At 45.9% G+C, this 19,249-nt stretch overlaps 1 protein-coding gene and 1 pseudogene across 2 annotated transcripts; both read left to right on the top strand.

Annotated features, from left to right (window-relative positions):
- Positions 1–6,467: 6,467 nt before the first annotated feature.
- On the top strand, positions 6,468–8,518 carry LOC311137199 (large ribosomal subunit protein mL54-like). Its single transcript, XM_084171559.1, has 3 exons — positions 6,468–6,659; positions 7,497–7,653; positions 7,863–8,518. Exons 1-3 carry the CDS (start codon positions 6,533–6,535, stop codon positions 7,993–7,995), a joined length of 417 nt encoding a protein of 138 aa, XP_084027685.1. The 5' UTR covers positions 6,468–6,532; the 3' UTR covers positions 7,996–8,518.
- On the top strand, positions 8,366–19,063 carry LOC311137552 (mucosa-associated lymphoid tissue lymphoma translocation protein 1 homolog; annotated as a pseudogene). Its single transcript, XR_014615462.1, has 14 exons — positions 8,366–8,371; positions 10,229–10,378; positions 10,538–10,569; positions 15,147–15,199; positions 15,443–15,487; positions 15,622–15,663; positions 15,822–16,025; positions 16,149–16,326; positions 16,439–16,513; positions 16,602–16,729; positions 16,872–17,021; positions 17,234–17,391; positions 17,557–17,691; positions 18,063–19,063. The product of XR_014615462.1 is annotated as a mucosa-associated lymphoid tissue lymphoma translocation protein 1 homolog (transcript).
- Positions 19,064–19,249: the final 186 nt, after the last annotated feature.

Here is a 19,249-nt window from a genome sequence, read left to right as displayed (position 1 = left end):
AAGTCTGAATTATGCTAAAACAGATTACAGACCTGACAAGTGAGATATCTTCTTCAACTGGGGCACCCTATAGAGTAAACCTCTCTGAGGGAGGTAGTGAGACAGTGCAAACTATAGACCTGAAGGAAGTAGTACAGATGGAGACGGAGTAAATAGATTTTAACCTGTGGTTGGAATGGATTCAGTATACGGTCTAAAGAGGACTGTTATGCCTGTAGGACAGCCAAACCAAGGTTAACAACTACTCCGTTCCCCTTGACAGGCTTTAACTCTGTGTCAGGTTTATCCTCCATGCAAGCCACCTGGGAATGTGGTGAAAGAGTCTTGTAGTAACTTGCACTATCTGTATCCCCCCATAACAAAGTCATCCCGACCTGGGTTGCCTCAGTTTGAAATCACAAGGGATTCTAATTGTTTTTCTAGGACTAGTAAGATAGGATACAGGGTAGGGCCTCTTAGCTCCTGCTCCCACACAGAGAATATCACAACTAAAAGAGACCATGTGTCACACCCTGGCTCTGGGACTCTATATGTTGAGCCAGGGTGTGTATATTCTATGTGTTGTATTTCTGTGTTGGCCAGAGTGGTTCCCAATCAGAGGCAACGAGTGTCAGCTGTTGCTGGTTGTCTCTGATTGGGAGCCATACTTTTAGAGGCTGTTTTCCCACATTAGTTGTGGGATCTTGTTCCTTTCGGTGTGTTCCTTTTGGTTTACATAGGACGTCACGGTATCGTTTATTGTTTTGTTGTTCGTGCATTCATTTATAAAGAAGTATGTTCGTTCATCACGCTGCGCCTTGGTCCACTCACTCTGACGATCGTGACAGAAGATCCCACCACTCCAGGACCAAGCAGCGTGTCCAGGAGCAGGCGGCCTGGACATGGGAGGAAGCGCCGGGAAAGGAGCTGGAGAGGTTGGCGATGGCCCAGGTGGGCAAATCGTGGTCCTGGGAGGACATGCTCGGGGGCAAAGGGCCATGGGCGAAGATTAAGGCCCTGGCGAGAGAGGAGCAACGGCGTCTACAGTGTCGTCGTCGGACGGACGAGAGGCAACCCCAGAAATTTTTTAGGGGGGGGCACACGGCATGGGCGACGGGGCAGCAGGAGGCTGCCACAGGGCGTTTTGGGAGATTAGGAGAGGAGGCCACCGGGTTTGGGGGGCCAGAAGGCAGGTTGGCGGAGCCTGGATGGAGAGCAAAGCCAACTCCCCGTACTCAGGCATGGCAGCATGAGGCTGGGCAGGTTCCGGGGTATGCGGAGCTGCGCACTGTGCCACGAGTGGTCCGGCATAGTCCGGTACGTCCTGTGCGAGCACCTCGCACGTGTCGTGCGAAGGTGGGCATGCAGCCAGGACGGAGTGTGCCGGCTCAGCGCTCGTGGCCTCCAGTGCCTCTCCTCGGTCCCGGATATCCTGCGCCAGTGTCACGTGCTGTTATGCCAGTACGGGTACACAGCCCTGCACGTCCTGTGCTGATGCCTCACACAGAGTGTGTGAAGGTAGGCATTCAGCCAGGACGGGTTGTGGCAGCTCTTCACTCCAGGTCTCCTATCCGTCTCCACAGCCCGGCCCGGCCTGTTCCTGCTCCTCGCACCAAGCCTACGGTGCGCGTCGCCAGCCCGGCCCGGCCTGTGCCTGCTCCTCGCACCAAGCCTACGATGTGCGTCGCCAGCCCGGCCCGGCCTGTTCCTGCTCCTCGCACCAAGCCTACTGTGTGCGTCGCCAGGCCGGTCCGGCCTGTTCCTGCTCCTCGCACCAAGCCTACGGTGTGCGTCGCCAGCCCGGTCCGGCCTGTTCCTGCCACTCACACCAAGCCTACGGTGTGCGTCGCCAGCCCGGTCCGGCCCGTTCCTGCTCCACGCACCAAGCCAGGGGTGCGCATCGTCAGCCCGGTCCAGCCCGTGGCTGCTCCACGCACCAAGCCAGGGGTGCGCATCGTCAGCCCAGTCCGGCCCGCTCCTGCTCCACGCACCAAGCCAGGGGTGCGCGTCGTCAGTCCGGCACAACCCGTGCCTGGGTCACCGGTGCCTGGTCAGGTACCGGTCAGCTGCTCCACACCGGAGCTTAAGCAATCCGCTCCTACGATGTCCAGTCCAGCTCCAGCCAGCGGGGCCAGACCGGACCAGGGGCGCTACGGGGGGATTATTGGAGGGTGGTGGGCAAGCCCGGAGCCGGAACCGCCACCGAGGAGGAATGCCCACCCAGCCCTCCCCTGGTTTGTTTATGTTTAGGCGCGGTCGCAGTCCGCGCCTTTAGGGGGGGGTACTGTCACACCCTGGCTCTGGGACTCTATATGTTGAGCCAGGGTGTGTATATTCTATGTGTTGTATTTCTGTGTTGGCCAGAGTGGTTCCCAATCAGAGGCAACGAGTGTCAGCTGTTGCTGGTTGTCTCTGATTGGGAGCCATACTTTTAGAGGCTGTTTTCCCACATTAGTTGTGGGATCTTGTTCCTTTCGGTGTGTTCCTTTTGGTTTACATAGGACGTCACGGTATCGTTTATTGTTTTGTTGTTCGTGCATTCATTTATAAAGAAGTATGTTCGTTCATCACGCTGCTCCTTGGTCCACTCACTCTGACGATCGTGACACCATGACTAATCTCTCCTCTTTGTTGCAGCCAGAGGATTTTAGGAACCAAAACCAGGCCCGTGCTGACATCTGATGGTTGTGTGGTGATAACTGATTGTGAACTCACCTACATACGCAAACAATCAAACGTGTCAGAGACTGGTGAGTTGTCACGTAGAAAGTAGGACCTCCTCCCGGGATCCTTTGATGAAAGGATATATATTGATGGGATCCACAATCAGATCGCAGCTGGGTTTGAATCAAGTATTTTCTGGTGGTCAACAATTAATAAAAATGTAGATTGGATAAATTATATTTAATATAACCAGCAAAAGATTTATAAACCACACTCGTGATGCAATAAAGGGATTAGCTGAGCAGACAGCGGCAACTATCTTAATGACATGGCAGAATAGAATAGCTTTAGATATGCTTTTGGCTGAGCGGGACGGGGTTTGTGTTCTGTTTGGATATATGTGCTGTACTTTCATCCCAAACAATACAGCACCGGACGGGTCCGTGACCAAAGCGCTTGAGGGACTCACCACGCTGGCGAACGAACTGGTTGAGAACTCTGGTATTGATAGCTCCATAAACGGTTGGTTTGATAACATATTTGGTAAATGGAAAACTATTGTTGTGACTATTCTGGGTGAAGTTATAGCTTCTATGGGTATACTTGTTCTTTGTGGATGTTGTCTTATTCCCTGTGTCTGAGGGTTGGTGAGAAAAGGAGATGGAGAAGGTGGTTTCCCAACAGATGGTGAGATACGGCCCAATCCCGGACTCCGACCTAAGGAATGAAACCAGGCTTGGTGGAGTGACACTCTAGAGGGTGTCTAAAGGGGGCCAAAATGTACTTCCTTGTTGGTGTTTTATGTTTTAATAATCTTATGTTTTGTGTTCTATTAATCCTGTGTTTTATGCTTTATTAATCAAGTTAACCATTGTGAATGTTTGTCTTTCCTTATGTGAAGGTTTGAAGTTCCTGGGTGACTTGTAGCCAACCGTTTGCAAGTTGGGTGTAGATGGAAGGACTGAAGGCCTTTTATTATCAAATTGTCTATTAATAAAAGTGTTTATTTTTGTTTGTATTGTATTTTAATGAGTGACACCCTAGAGGGTGTCAAAAGGGGGATTGTTGGGTTCTATTTTTCTCATAATTGGATCTGTATGTGATGAATAACTTAGAAGGAATGCATTAATGAGGAGCATAGGTTTGTACTATACTGATATAAATTGTTTCACATAACAGGATGTGATTCATGTAAGGAACGTTAGGGGTAGGATGAGATAAAACTTGTATTTCTTATAGATAAGACTTGTATTTCTCACAGATACGAACACTGCCTCTTTGTTGTCTGTGAACCGTCCTTGAACGTAGTACAGTGGAATGGTGTCTTTTGGGTGCTTACTCCACAGGTTGTTATGATAAACTTGTGCCTGGCAACAGTGTGCAACAAATGGAGCGCCGAGGAGTTGGGACCAACCCCTGCGCCAACGGATTGGCTGAGTAAAGTCTAAACCACACTCAGTCCTTTACTCTGATTGGCCAACAGAAGAGGTGGGAACTCTGTCAGAGTATTTGAGAAAGAACCTGTAAACAATAGTTTAGTTCTCTGTCTGCCCTGCGTGGTTTTTCAGTGAGCCCGTATACGAACCTTCATACTTATCATACATACATTTTGCATATAATATAAATTAAGCTTGGATTGAAGATCTCTTGATTCTTATTCCAATACCAGATTTGAATTACGCAATTTCTAACACTACTATCAACCACACGTTTACATACCTGCTTGAGTTTGAGCGCCTTCTCATACTGTTTAGCATTGAAACACAACCGAGGTAAAGACCGTTGCAGGTTGTATATTCGCCAGATATTTGCGCTTTCAAACCTCAATAGCTTTCAAACCACATCCTTTAGTTTGTCCAAAAAAGCCACAGACTCCAAATAAGTGTCATGATGTTGGAAAAATTGCGCACAACATTGCACAGATCTTATTTTCACGATTTGGACATTAATTAGCTTTCCAAAGCTAATAAACGTGGAAATGTGAGCAGTATTCTGTATTCCTAGTTGAATTAGTAAGGGAGCGTAAACAAAGTACGAACTTTTTTTACATTTGAATTTTAATAGCTCCTTGGTCATGTAACCTACTGACCTCAACCAAGGTGTAGAATGTCCACTGACTACCCTTCTATATTGCACACCCTTTAGTTTGTCCATTTTCATCTCACAAGATTGTACATTACTTTTTTAAATGTAAATTTCAATAGCTCCTTGGTCATGTGACCTACTGATCTCAATCAAGGTTCAGAATGTACACTCAGTGGGCCTACAAATTACACATCCTTTAGTTTGTCCATTTTCATCTCACACGATTTTATATGCATTTTTCAAACTTTTACATTTCAATAGCTCCTTGATCATGTGACCTACTGGCCTCAAACAATGTTCAGAATGTACACTCAGTGGGCCTACACATTGCACACCCTTTAGTTTGTCCATTTTCATCTCACACGATTGTACATTAAAAATTTTTTATTTACATTTCAATAGCTCCTTGGTCATGTGACCTACTGATCTCAATCAAGGTTCAGAATGTACACTCAGTGGGCCTACAAATTGCACATCCTTTAGTTTGTCCATTTTCATCTCACACGATTTTATATGAATTTTTCAAACTTTCACATTTCAATAGCTCCTTGGTCATGTGACCTACTGGCTTCAAACAAGGTTCAGAATGTACACTCAGAGGGCCTACACATTGCACACCCTTTAGTTTGTCCATTTTCATCTCACACGATTGCACATTAATTTGTCAAACTTTCACATTTCAATAGCTCATTGGTCATGTGACCTACTGGCCTCAAACAAGGTTCAGAATGTACACTCAGTGGGCTTACAAATTGCACACCCTTTAGTTTGTCAATTTTCATCTCACACGATTGTACATTAATTTTTCAAACTTTCACATTTCAATAGCTCCTTGGTCATGTGACCTACTGGCCTCAAACAAGGTTCAGAATGTCCACTGACTACCCTTGTATATTGCACACCCTTTGGTTAAACATTTTTAATAACACATTTTAAATAGTGCGAGATGTAAAGCAACTAAAAAATGTGTGCAATATGTGTCTCTGCCATCGGGTTAGCTAGAACCAGTTTTGAAAGATGTAGGAGTAATGGTTAAAGAGCTATTGGAATTCGAAAAATTAGATTTGTCACTATGTTGATGGTCCCTAACTGCTGTTGGTGGACGTAAGGAAAACTACACGCGAATATCCAACCTGAATCTGTCTTTACCTTGTTTGGAACACACCACCACCAAACTTCCATCACGAAGAACTTTAGCAGACACAACCTCTCCTACTTTACTCTCCAAATCCCTAGTCAACGTGATCTGACTCTCACCGACCGCCGTGACTCCACCTTGATCCTTACATTTCACCAACACCTTGAACTCCACTTCTCTCAGTACAACACTGCGAACCGAACCTCCCTCATCACTACTCTCCTCTGACAAGACCTGCAAAGGCTCCTCAGGCTTACTTTTCTTCTTAACCTTTACTTTTACTATACATCCACCCTTTTCCACTCCACCACTACACTTCATCCCGTCCTCCTCAACTCCTAACCCCCCTACCTTTCCATCCATCTCTGCTCCAGTCACAGCCCAGTGTTTCTTAACCACCTCCACCGGATTTCTGTGTCAACCTGTTGTTATGGAAATCTTCCTCTCCCGCTGAAAAAATGCAGATGAGTTTCACGAATGGTACTTTGCTGCCGCACATTGATCGCATGCATTCCTCCTAGCAGGTGGCAGTAACGTGCAATTGAAATTCAGCGACTGCTGATCCGCTCGGTTTTCCTTAGAAGAAGAAGTAACCCGGAAGTGGCGATTATGAATGTCAAACACATGCATGGTGGCCAGTTGTGTTAACCCCTACCACAAGTAAGGATGGCAGGGTACGGATTATTCTGTTCTACAATGAGAATTAAATGCTTTGCGACCAATACACCTGTGGGATTTTGTATGAGTAACCTGTTGTATAGAATTCCGACGTGTGGATATGCAAAGAAAGTTGGTAAGTAAATGGCTTCTGTAAACCCACCCCCCCCCCCCCACAATAAAATGGTGCGGAGGATAATATGTTTACTAGAAAATGTATCTAGCTAGCTAGTTACCATTAGAAAAGATAACTGGGTGATGAACCCAGGAACAGGTAAATTACAGGCATGGTGAGCAATGTTATTTATTTGATTACAGTATGAATAATTATAGCTAGCTACTTGCTATGTGCCACAGTTCCTGTCATAACTTCTTGTGTGAATTCACGTGCAATCAAAATAGGTCGTTCACACCCACCCACTGAATCATAGCATCTGCCTTGCCTGTCAATATTATCTCTAATTGTGAAGTTTATCTCAAGGCACTGGATCTTTAGATTAAACCTGAGTGTTGCCTTACCACATAGCATTCAGGACAATATCTTGAGCCAATGATGTTTAATATATGCTATTGCATTTCCAGATAAATTAATCATTTAATAAATGTAAATGATTGTAAGGCTTTTTTAAAATCTATAAATGGAAACAATTGGTCCTCTGTAGCTCAGCTGGTAGAGCACGGCGCTTGTAACGCCAAGGTAGTGGGTTCGATCCCCGGGACCACCCATACACAAAAATGTATGCACGCATGACTGTAAGTCGCTTTGGATAAAAGCGTCTGCTAAATGGCATATTATTATTATTATTATAAAAACACTGGGGAGAGATGCAGACTAGTACAAAGCAGAAGACCGATCTTGTTCATATTCTCTAACTCATCGTTCCATGTTTTGTAATAAGACCAGTGAAAGCCGTTCCGAAGTATTGAATGAGTCATAACCTGTTTTCATCCCAACTTACTTTCTCTCTCCCAGCTGCCAAAGGGAAGGGCAAGGGCATGGTGAAAGATGTGCTGAAGGGTCCGGAGGTGTGTAAGGACCCTGTGAAGCTCACCTCTCACGCTGTCGGAGTCAACATTTTTAAGCAAGGAGACGACCCGGCACTGAAACCTCCCGAGGAATACCCAGAGTGGTAAGTGCTCAAATGTGGTACTACCTTGAGAAGAGAGCTGGAGATCAGTTATGTTTTTCTGGGATATTTTATTAATGCTCTACTTCATGTCCATGAATAGCAGCTTTTGTTATAAACATGTCATGTTATGTGTTATTAATTAATAATTACAAAGCATTTCATATGAACAATTTAATTGACACCAAGTTGCTGCCTCTCTTGCCTCCCAGGCTGTTCCAGTTGCAGCTGGGTCCCCCTAAGAATATCCATGAGCTGGAGCCAGATAGCCGTGAGTACTGGAAGGTCCTGAGGAAGGAGCACATGTTGCGTTTTAACAGGTTACACAAAGGGAAGAAGCTGTAGGACCCAGAGCAGCGAGAGAGAGCCCCTCAGTGATCAGCTGCTCTCTGCAGAACTGTGTTCTCTGTACACCAGACACTACAGCATAGCTGTAACCTGACTAACTCAATACTCCCAGCCTGTATGTCATCTTTCTGCTGAAAAGGAATCACCAATCACCTCGAGAACTTTTATTTGTCGTAAGTGAAGTCAAAAAGAATGACCTGGACTTTGAATCAATCTCAACTTTTGCCTTTTGATTTATTTTCTCAAATGTTATCATGTGTAGGCTTCTTTGAAAAATAACACACATTCAATTTTCACATGTTATGTGAGAGTAGGAGTTTTGATTCACACCTTGCAGATGGCATCTGGAATACTCTATGATCTATGCATGGCGGTGCTAGAGACTTTCAGAAAAATGAAGGCTTTGTTTATTCTTGTCACTTATCAGAGAGAGAACACCTAAATAAATACCCTTTGAGGTTTACTTATGTCATGCAAGGGTTTGTGTATCAATGGTGAATAAACATAATTCTAAATTCAATGACTGTGTCTGTTTAGATTATTCTTTAAATTATTATTTTGATTAATCTGCAACGTGTGGTTGAGTTTACTGATCATTCCTAGCTTCTCTCTGGCTGAGTTCACAATGGAGCCCAATTCTTATATTCTTTCCACTAATTGGTCTTTTGACCAATCACATCAGATATTTTCTCAGGAGCTCTTTTCCAAAGCTGATCTTATTGGTCAAAATACAAATTATTGAAAAAGATCAAAATTGGGCTATCTGTCTAAATGCATTCTTAGATATACTGTATATTTCCCCCTGAAGGTGTGATTCTATTGGCACAGATAGAGAATGTGAAAGTAGGCTAAACCTAAGGGGGAACATGGTTGCTTTCATGCAAATACAAGGGATAACACAAAAAGAGGACACGATGTGAAATGAAAAGCAACGCATTGTTAACCTAATTGAGAGAATATTATTCACACAGACGAGATTGGCAAACTACTGTAGGCTACTTCCGAAATGTATTATTGATAGAGATTTCTGAACTAGTAGAGAGCGTTCGGTCTGTCTGTTCCTCCACTGTAAAGTATTGAACTACTTGTCTAATCGAAAACATCGTCGGAATCGGTAAAGCAGGGGTTCGTATGTTTTGAGATAAACATATAGTAGTTTACGTGGACGAAGAAATTCATCGCAGGTTATTCCGGAAGCATCTGAAAAGAACGCAAGTAAATGGATGCGCTTTCAGTCACTCACTCAAGTGTGTACATTCGGATAAATAGGCTACAGCAGTTGGGTTGGGTTGTCCTCTGGTCTGATGAAACAAAAATAGAACTGTTTGCCCATAATGACCATCGTTATGTTTGGAGGAAAAAGGGTGGTTGCTTGCAAGGCGAAGAACACCATCCCAACCGTGAAGCACAGGGGTGGCAGCATCATGCTGTGGGGGTGCTTTGCTGCAGGAGGGACTGGTGCACTTCACAAAATAGATGGCATCATGAGGAAGGAAAATTATATGGATATATTGAAGCAACATCTCAAGACATCAGTCAGGAAGTTAAAGCTTGGTCGCAAATGGGTCTTCCAAATGGACAATGACCCCAAGCATACTTCCAAAGTTGTGGCAAAATGGCTTAAGGACAACAAATTCAAGGTATTGGAGTGGCCATCACAAATCCCTGACCTCAATTCTACAGAACATTTGTGGACAAAACTGAAAAAGCGTGTGCGAGCAAGGAGTCCTACAAACCTGACTCAGTTACACCAGCTCTGTCAGGAGGAATGGGCGAAAATTCACCCAACTTATTGTGGGAAGCTTGTGGAAGGCTACCCGAAACGTTTGACCCAATGGAAGGCAATGCTACCAAATACTAATTGAGTGTATGTAAACTTCTGACCCACTGGAAATGTGATGAAAGAAATAAAAGCTGAAATAAATCATTCTCTCTACTATTATCCTGACATTTCACATTCTTAAAATAAAGTGGTGATCCTAACTGACCTAAGACAGGGAATTTTGTACTAGGATTAAATGTCAGGAATTGTGAAAAACTGAGTTTAAATGTATTTGGCTAAGGTGTATGTAAACTTCCGACTTCAACTGTATATATTTTTAAGCACACATAGGAGGTCCCCAGACTGGGAAGAAATTACATCTACTTTCACCCCTGATTCCTTGTGTCCTAATCATGGCTGTGTTTCAGGTGTCAGTAGCAGCTTCTTCCCCCCCCTCAGTGAGTGGAGTGCGTATTGTTTGTCAGCCCCGGGCCCCAGGCAGTAGCCGAAGGGGACTCCCTGTGTCTGGACTGCTTTGCTGAGACCAACCCTTCTCCTCAGTACCAGTGGTATCATAGCAAACAACCAATGCTGATGGGCAAGAAAAGCACCCTGAGGGTCAGTGCAGTTATGGGTCCCCTGAATATATGATTACTATGTTTAAAAAGTATAGGTCCCATTCTATCAGCCATCTTGGAACTGTATGTGTCTGTGTTTTGGCTGTATGTGATTGTCATGTTTGGAGTTGGTACTGTATGTGTCCTGTTTTGTCTGCAGATCCTGTGTGTGACCACAGCAGATAGAGGACAGTACATTTTTTACATTTACATTTTAGTCATTTAGCAGACGCTCTTAACCAGAGCGACTTACAGGAGCAATTAGGGTTAAGTGCCTTGCTCAAGGGCACATTAACGTCATTTAGCAGACGCTCTTAGCCAGAGCGACTCACAAATTGGTGCGTTCACCCTATAGCCAGTGGGATAACCACTTTACAATTTGGGGGGGGGGGGTTAGAAGGAATACTTTATCCTATCCCAGGTATTCCTTAAAGAGGTGGGGTTTCAAATGTCTCCGGAAGGTGGTGAGTGACTCCGCTGTCCTGGCGTCGTGAGGGAGCTTGTTCCACCATTGGGGTGCCAGAGCAGCGAACAGTTTTGACTGGGCTGAGCGGGAGCTGTGCTTCCGCAGAGGAAGGGGAGCCAGCAGGCCAGAGGTGGATGAACGCAATGTCCTCGTTTGGGTGTAGGGACTGATCAGAGCCTGAAGGTACAGAGGTGCCGTTCCCCTCACTGCTCCATAGGCAAGCACCATGGTCTTGTAGCGGATGCGAGCTTCAACTGGAAGCCAGTGGAGTGTGCGGAGGAGGGGGGTGACGTGAGAGAACTTGGGAAGGTTGAACACCAGACGGGCTGCGGCATTCTGGATGAGTTGTAGGGGTTTAATGGCACAGGCAGGGAGCCCAGCCAACAGCGAGTTGCAGTAGTCCAGACGGGAGATGACAAGTGCCTGGACCAGGACCTGCGCCGCTTCCTGTGTAAGGCAGGGTCGCACTCTCCGAATGTTGTAGAGCATGAACCTGCAGGAGCGGGTCACCGCCTTGATGTTGGCGGAGAACGACAGGGTGTTGTCCAGGGTCACGCCTAGGCTCTTCGCACTCTGGGAGGAGGACACAGCGGAGTTGTCAACCGTGATGGCGAGATCATGGAACGGGCAGTCCTTCCCCGGGAGGAAGAGCAGCTCCGTCTTGCCAGGGTTCAGCTTGAGGTGGTGATCCGTCATCCATACTGATATGTCTGCCAGACATGCAGAGATGCGATTCGCCACCTGGTTATCAGAAGGGGGAAAGGAGAAGATTAGTTGTGTATCGTCAGCGTAGCAATGATAGGAGAGACCATGTGAGGATATGACAGAGCCAAGTGACTTGGTGTATAGGGAGAAAAGGAGAGGGCCCAGAACCGATCCCTGGGGGACACCAGTGGTGAGAGCACGTGGTGCGGAGACAGCTTCCCGCCACGCCACTTGGTAGGAGCGACCGGTCAGGTAGGACGCAATCCAGGAGTGAGCCGCGCCGGAGATGCCCATCTCGGAGAGGGTGGAGAGGAGGATCTGATGGTTCACAGTATCAAAGGCAGCAGACAGGTCTAGAAGGACAAGAGCAGAGGAGAGAGAGTTAGCTTTAGCAGTGCGGAGAGTCTCCGTGACACAGAGAAGAGCAGTCTCAGTTGAATGACCAGTCCTGAAACCTGATTGGTTTGGATCAAGAAGGTCATTCTGAGAGAGATAGCAAGAGAGTTGGCTAAAGACGGCACGCTCAATAGTTTTGGAAAGAAAAGAAAGAAGGGATACTGGTCTGTAGTTGTTGACATCAGTGGGGTCGAGTGTTGGTTTTTTGAGGAGGGGAGCAACTCTCGCTCTCTTGAAGACGGAAGGGACATGGCCAGCGGTCAAGGATGAGTTGATCAGCGAGGTGAGGTAGGGGAGAAGGTCACCGGAGATGGTCTGGAGAAGGGAGGAGGGGATGGGGTCAAGCGGGCAGGTTGTTGGGCGGCCTGCAGTCACAAGTCGCAGGATTTTATCTGGAGAGAGAGGGGAGAAAGAAGTCAAAGCATAGGGTAGGGCAGTGTGAGCAGGACCAGCAGTGTTATTAGACTTAACAAACGAGGATCGGATGTCGTCAACCTTCTTTTCAAAGTGGTTGACGAAGTCATCCACAGAGAGAGAGGAGGTGGGGGGGGGGGGGGAGGAGGATTCAGGAGGGAGGAAAATGTGGCAAAGAGCTTCCTAGGGTTAGAGGCAGATGCTTGGAATTTAGAGTGGTAGAAGGTGGCCTTAGCAGCAGAAACAGATGAAGAAAATGTAGAGAGGAGGGAGTGAAAAGATGCCAGGTCGGTAGGGAGTTTAGTTTTCTTCCATTTCCGCTCCGCTGCCCGGAGCTCTGTTCTGTGAGCTCGCAGTGAGTCATCAAGCCACGGAGCTGGGGGGGAGGACCGAGCCGGCCGGGAGGATAGGGGACACAGAGAGTCAAAGGATGCAGAAAGGGAGGAGAGGAGGGTTGAGGAGGCAGAATCAGGAGATTGGAGGGAGAAGGATTGAGCAGAGGGAAAAGATGATAGGATGGAAGAGGAGAGAGTAGTGGGAGAGAGAGAGCGAAGGTTGCGGCGGCGCATTACCATCTGTGTAGGGGCAGAGTGAGTAGTGTGGGAGGAGAGCGAGAGAGAAAAGGAAACAAAGTAGTGGTCGGAGACTTGGAGGGGAGTTGCAGTGAGATTAGTAGAGGAGCAGCATCTAGTGAAGATGAGGTCAAGCGTATTGCCTGCCTTGTGAGTAGGGGGGGACGGTGAGAGGGTGAGGTCAAAAGAGGAGAGGAGTGGAAAGAAGGAGGCAGAGAGAAATGAGTCAAACGTGGACATAGGGAGGTTGAAATCCCCCAAAACTGTGAGGGGTGAGCCATCCTCAGGAAAGGAACTTATCAAGGCGTCAAGCTCGTTGATGAACTCTCCAAGGGAACCTGGAGGGCGATAGATGACAAGGATATTAAGCTTAAATGGGTTAGTGACTGTGACAGCATGGAATTCAAATGAGGAGATAGACAGATGGGTTAGGGGAAAAATTGAGAATGTCCACTTGGGAGAGATGAGGATTCCTGTACCACCACCCCTCTGACCAGATGCTCTCGGGGTATGCGAGAACACATGGTCAGACGAGGAGAGAGCAGTAGGAGTAGCCGTGTTTTCAGTGGTGATCCATGTTTCCGTCAGCGCCAGGAAGTCGAGGGACTGGAGGTTGGCATAGGCTGGGATGAAGTCAGCTTTGTTGGCAGCAGAACGGCAGTTCCAGAGGCTGCCTGCGACCTGGAACTCCAGGTGAGGGGTGCGAGCAGGGACCACCAGGTTGGAGAGGCAGCAGCCGCGCGATGTTGTGCGTTGTTTGTGTAGCCTGTGCAGAGACGAGAGAACAGGGATAGGCAGAGGCATAGTTGACAGGCTGTAGCAAATGGCTACAAAAATGCAGAGGAGATCGGAATGAAATGAGCTAAGCATCTGGGAGAGGAGAGAGGGGGGCCTCCCTCACCAAAAACTTCTACCTCAGAAACTAAAATTGTTTCACTGAACAGTTGTTCAATGTTTAAAGGAATAAACTCAAACCCACTTTATTCAGCTAGCCAACTATGACACCATAGCTGACTAGCATGCTAGCATCCAATAACACACAGTTTAACACACAGTTAAGCACAAATACTCACAACAAACCACCAATAGTGTGTTAACTAGCTAACCAGCATGCCAGCATCCAGTAACACACAGCCAAGCACAAACACTTGGTCACAGCAAACCACCAATAGTGTGATAACACACTAAACAGATCATTCGTGTCTGTGTCAAGTTCCTTTCATGACGCAGCAATGATTCAACATTGGCTAGCTAGGACAAGTATATTGTAATTAGCTGCTACCGTACCGTTCGCTGGTCGTGCTGGGTAGCTAGGTCGTGCTGGGTAGCTAGCAATGGCCACTGTGTTGGCTTTGTTTGAAGAACGGCTAGCTAGCTAGCTTCGTGCTACACCCGGCACACAATGGCTACTGTGTTGACTCTGACTCTGTTCGAAAAAACGGCTAATTAGCTCGCTTCGTGCTACAGCCGGCACGGCGGAAGACACTGCCAAGACACAGTAGCTACCCACGATACCTAGCTATGACGCCGTAGCTGACTAGCAAGCTAGCATCCATTAACACACAATTAGCACCAATACTTGGTTACAACAAACTGCCAAGAGTGTGTTAGCACACTAAACAGATGATTCATGTCCGTGTCTAGTTCCTTACATAACGCAGAACGCAGCAAAAATTAAACGTTGGCTAGAAGCACATTTAACAGTGGGACAGCTAATCGTTACCAGTAGCTACCCGCTAGCTAGCTAGCGTCGTGCTTCGATACTAACCTACAATAACCTACGGAAACCTACAACAACAACAATACTAACCTATAATAAATACAATACCTAACTACAACTAACTACCAACCTACGATCTAATGCATGGTTAAGCTATACTCAACACCAAATGAGAAGTTTGCTTACCTCCAGCTAGAGAGCTAGAGAGCTAGAGAAAAACACGTCCTCTCCCGACTGCTGCTCCCGACTCTCAGGATCAAAAGGGTCAAAAAGGGAAGAGGCCACACTTCTTAAACCCTTCCACCACATAGCGCATGTCCTTGCATCGCTGGTACGGGTAGCGGAATACTCTGGCAAATTCTGATTTGTTTACCATGTAAGAGTGGTCAAAATGGCTAAGGTCTCCAGCTACCTTGGAGAACTCAGCCTTTAAAAGGGCCAAAGTATGCCACGTCCAGCGGCTGCAGGACACGGGTGCAGTACACTTTTGCTACAGAGTGTTCAACCTCTACCACGAGGTGTGGAGCAACCAGGTCTATGTCATAATAGGTGAGAGTGGTGCATCTGTAGTGTTTGTATTGTCTGTAACAGAAGTCAGTCTGTTATTTCTGTTCTGTGGTCAGACTTTGATGACTTCTTTTCTATGTTTCGCTTTTAGTTTTGTCTTAATTTTGAGGATTCATGCATGAAATGGTTGAATTGGTAATTCTAGTTATAATAATATGTTTTGATTGTCCAGGAAAGCACATGACACACTGCTTTGACTGACTTCCTTGTTTGTGGTGTTTGTAGACCCTGGTTCCACCATTGATGCCTCCTGGGCAGAAGTAGACCATGGTAAAAACATCATAGTACTGTATTTTAACCACCTTCACTATTTTTCCATTCAGTATCTCACCTGTTTTTTAATCGGCATACCGCAACCGGTAATGTGATTAATTTATAACAACATTATAAACAATATTTTACAGCTGGCAGTCCTAGCCCTGCCAGGCAGATAAGTAAATTATATGGTAAGTGCAATAAAACATTTAACCATCTAAAAGGAAATGCAGTGTAGAAAAAAAAGCTTTAGAAACACAAATGACTGTATATGTATATGATTGTCCCATTTGAATAACATATTTCTGCTATGTACCCTCATTCCTTGATTTCCTCTTGTTTGTCATAGCCACAGACAAGGTGGCCCTTCTGATGGGCAACATGAACTACCTGCACCACAGGCCGCTGCGAGCCCCCATGGCAGATGTGCACGAAATGACCAACCTGCTGCGCCAGCTGGACTTCAAGGTGGTTTCTCTGCTGGACCTCAACTAGCAGGAGACGCACAGTGCTGTGACTGAGTTCCTACTACTGCTTGACCGTGGAGTCTATGGTCAGTTAAGTTACTATAAGATATCATAGTAGTTAAATAGTAATATTATAGAATGATATGCATTGTCCAGCTGTCTAATAGTGCCCACGCTTCTCCCGTTCCACCTCTCCCATCATGTTCCAGGGCTTCTGTACTTTGCGGGTCATGGTAATGAGAATTATGGGAACAGTTTCATGGTGCCCATTGATGCCCCGGCCTCTTATACCTCAGAGAACTGCCTGTGGGTGCAGGATGTGCTACAGTGGATGCAGGAGCGAGAGACAGGCCTCAATATCTTTCTGTTGGACATGTGTCGCAAAATGTACAGTTTTCAGCATCAACTATGTGATTGGGTTCTATGATAATGTAATGATGATATTGCTGGTATGATGTTTAATTAAATTAATATCTGTATTAAACTTATATTGTCTTAGAAACTTGAACGACGGCATCCCTCCACAGCCGGGGCAACTGAAAGTGACTGCAAACATAGTGTTTGGTTATGCCACGTGAGTTACTTCTCTGCCGCCTAAAAGTAACTCTCACTCAAATACACATATCACAGAATGTGTTATATTAATCTCTGATTATGCCTAGGTGTGTGGATGCAGAGGCCTTTGAGGTGAACAAAGACGACGTGTCCAATGGAATTTTCATCAGTTTCCTCAAACAGAGGGTCATGCATGACGAGAAGGTCACTGTCATGCTGGACAGGGTGGCCGAAGGTATCACTATTACTGATTACATTGAATATACGCTATAAAAATAAAAAATGTATTTTGAAGTATTGTGACACATGTCATGAATACCAATCTTTAAAAATGTATGTTAATGTAGTTTCTCTGTTTGGTTCATGTATCTGTACAGACATGGGTCGGTGTGAGATCACACGAGGGCGGCAGGCTCTAGAGTTACGCAGTAATCTGTCTGAGCGACGTGGACTCACTGACCGCATCCAGGGCTCTGGCTGCCCAGAGACCACTTCAGCACGTAACCTGCAGTGGGCCATAGCACATGGTGAGTCCTTTGGCTTATTCACCATGCATGTTTCAATCAAGGTACATTAGTGGAGTGACCAAATGGGTTTTGAAGCCGGGTCATCTGTGTAAATCAAGATAACATTATCCCTCTGAGCTAATGCCAAGGCATTCACTCTTGGAGCTGATATGAGTTCTGGTAGAGCTAAGTAAGCACTGCATAACGGCTTCAATAAGCATTGCCTGTTCCAGTTCTTCCAGAGAGTCATAACCTGCAGTTTGACAGTGGCGTGAAGGTGCAGCTGGGCTTCGCAGCAGAGTTCTCCAACATCATGATCATCTACACCCGAATATTGGAGAAGCCCAAGGACATTGTGTCCTGCTCTGTTCATCTCAAAGACTTCACTGAGGTTAGCTGCTCCATTGTCAAAATGTCTTAATATGTTCAACAATATTCCACTGCAGCACAATCAGGCATGGTGACTCTATTAAACATTGCACAGTAATACGTTTCTGTCATGTAGACATGTAATCATACTCGTTCCTGTTTCCTATTGTGTTCTTTATGATGCCAGGGTTTGGATCTGGATCTGAAGATGAGTAATCAGGAGAGCCTCCTAGATGCAGGGAGTTTACTGCCAATGGACATCCTCCTGCCTGCAGAGCTCCCAGGCCTCTACACCCGCCTGAAGGGCCTACAGAGACTCAAGGTCAGGGTTCAATTTACACACTGACTCTCGGGGGTGCCCCAAAACAGTGGGACCATTGTTAGTATTAGAAATCCAAATCAGATATCATTGTTACCAGATTTGTCCAAATCAAATTGTATTTTATACATGTGCCAAATACAACAGGTGTAGACTTTACCGTGAAATACGTACTTACGAGCTCTTTTCCAACAATGCAGAGTTCAAAATAAAATAATATATTGGATATGTGAGAGCCCAGGCAACCCTGTAAGAACCTTGCTCAAGGTGATTGTGAATCCCTTCTCTGTGTAGGCCTGTGGTTTATATGAGTTATGTGACTATCCTCTTTTTATGAGCTCTGACACATCTGCCTTTGCTTGTTCTCATTACAGAAGGAGCTGACATTCACTGTGTGCCCAGTATCAATATACGAACTTGGATGAGGAGGTCCAAGAGAGGCAAACTGTCACTGTGGGCAAACCACTGGTATTCAAACTAAATCTCCACGAACCTCGGCTTCCCCACTCCAACTCGGCCTCCTCCTCATTTGACCTTCACTCATTCAGCCATTCCTCCTCCTTCCCAGAGCGCTTTGGGCCAAGCTTCCCTGCCTCAGAGACTTACTCCACCACCTTGTCATATTACTCACAGCCAGGAGAGTATGTCACCCCGTCTTTCACTGGGAAGGTCAATCTACCTGTGGAGGATCACAGTACAGGGTTGTTTGATTCTGACGCCCCTCAGCCTCTCACCACAAGCAAAAGCCTACCTCATGGTCAAGTAGAGGACCTCACATATCGGTTCAGTGCACAACTTCCATTCATGATGTCTCCTGAGTGGTGCAGTGGTCTAAGGCACTGCATCGCAGTGCTAACTGTGCCACTAGAGATCCTGGTTCAAATCCAGGCTCTGTCGCAGCCGGCCGCGACCGGGAGACTCATGGGCGGCGCACAATTGGCCCAGCGTCGTCCAGGGTAGGGGAGGGAATGGCCGGCAGGGATGTAGCTCAGTTGATAGAGCATGGCGTTTGCAACGCCAGGGTTGTGGGTTAGATTCCCACGGGGGGCCAGTATAAAAAAATTAAATATGTAATCACTAACTGTAAGTCGCTCTGGATAAGAGCGTCTGCTAAATGACTAAAATGTAAAATGTAATGTTAGTCCTGTCAATTTGTGGAGTTGTAAGCGTGCGACCTATTCTGTTTTGTCTACAGACCTACACATTAACTTATTGTGCAACTTACTGCATTGTTTATATGTTAAAGGATACAGAGATAAAAAAAATGATGGAATATCTTTTTGTGGTCATGTAATGGGTGTTTGTAAAAATTGTATGAAAATATAGTGCCTTTTCTATAGTTCAAAGCAGAACCATTACATTTTGGGCATGGTATTATTACATTTCTTTCACATGGTAGTATGAAATATTTGTCATTTTTTTCTAACATAAATAACTTATTAAAACTTGTTTCTGAACATTCTGAATTTCAAATTTCCCTCAAATACCGTATACATAAATAATTTCCTAACAAGGACACTGCCGATCAGGTACATACTGTCATCAAAAAACGCATGCGCAG

The sequence above is a fragment of the Coregonus lavaretus genome (genome assembly GCF_964263955.1).
Source record: "Coregonus lavaretus genome assembly, chromosome: 11".
NCBI classification, from domain to species: domain Eukaryota; kingdom Metazoa; phylum Chordata; class Actinopteri; order Salmoniformes; family Salmonidae; genus Coregonus; species Coregonus lavaretus.
The sequence above is the reverse complement of the archived record's forward strand: the minus strand, read 5'-3'. Positions and strand labels throughout refer to the sequence as shown.

Bases quoted from the DNA above. Each gene is read 5' to 3' on its own strand.
- LOC311137199 (XM_084171559.1), top strand. From the start codon at position 6,533: ATGGCAGGGTACGGATTATTCTGTTCTACAATGAGAATTAAATGCTTT. The intron at 6,660-7,496 runs GTAAGTAAATGG...TCTCTCTCCCAG, and splicing joins TGGATATGCAAAGAAAGTTG to CTGCCAAAGGGAAGGGCAAG. The intron at 7,654-7,862 runs GTAAGTGCTCAA...CTTGCCTCCCAG, and splicing joins CCCGAGGAATACCCAGAGTG to GCTGTTCCAGTTGCAGCTGG.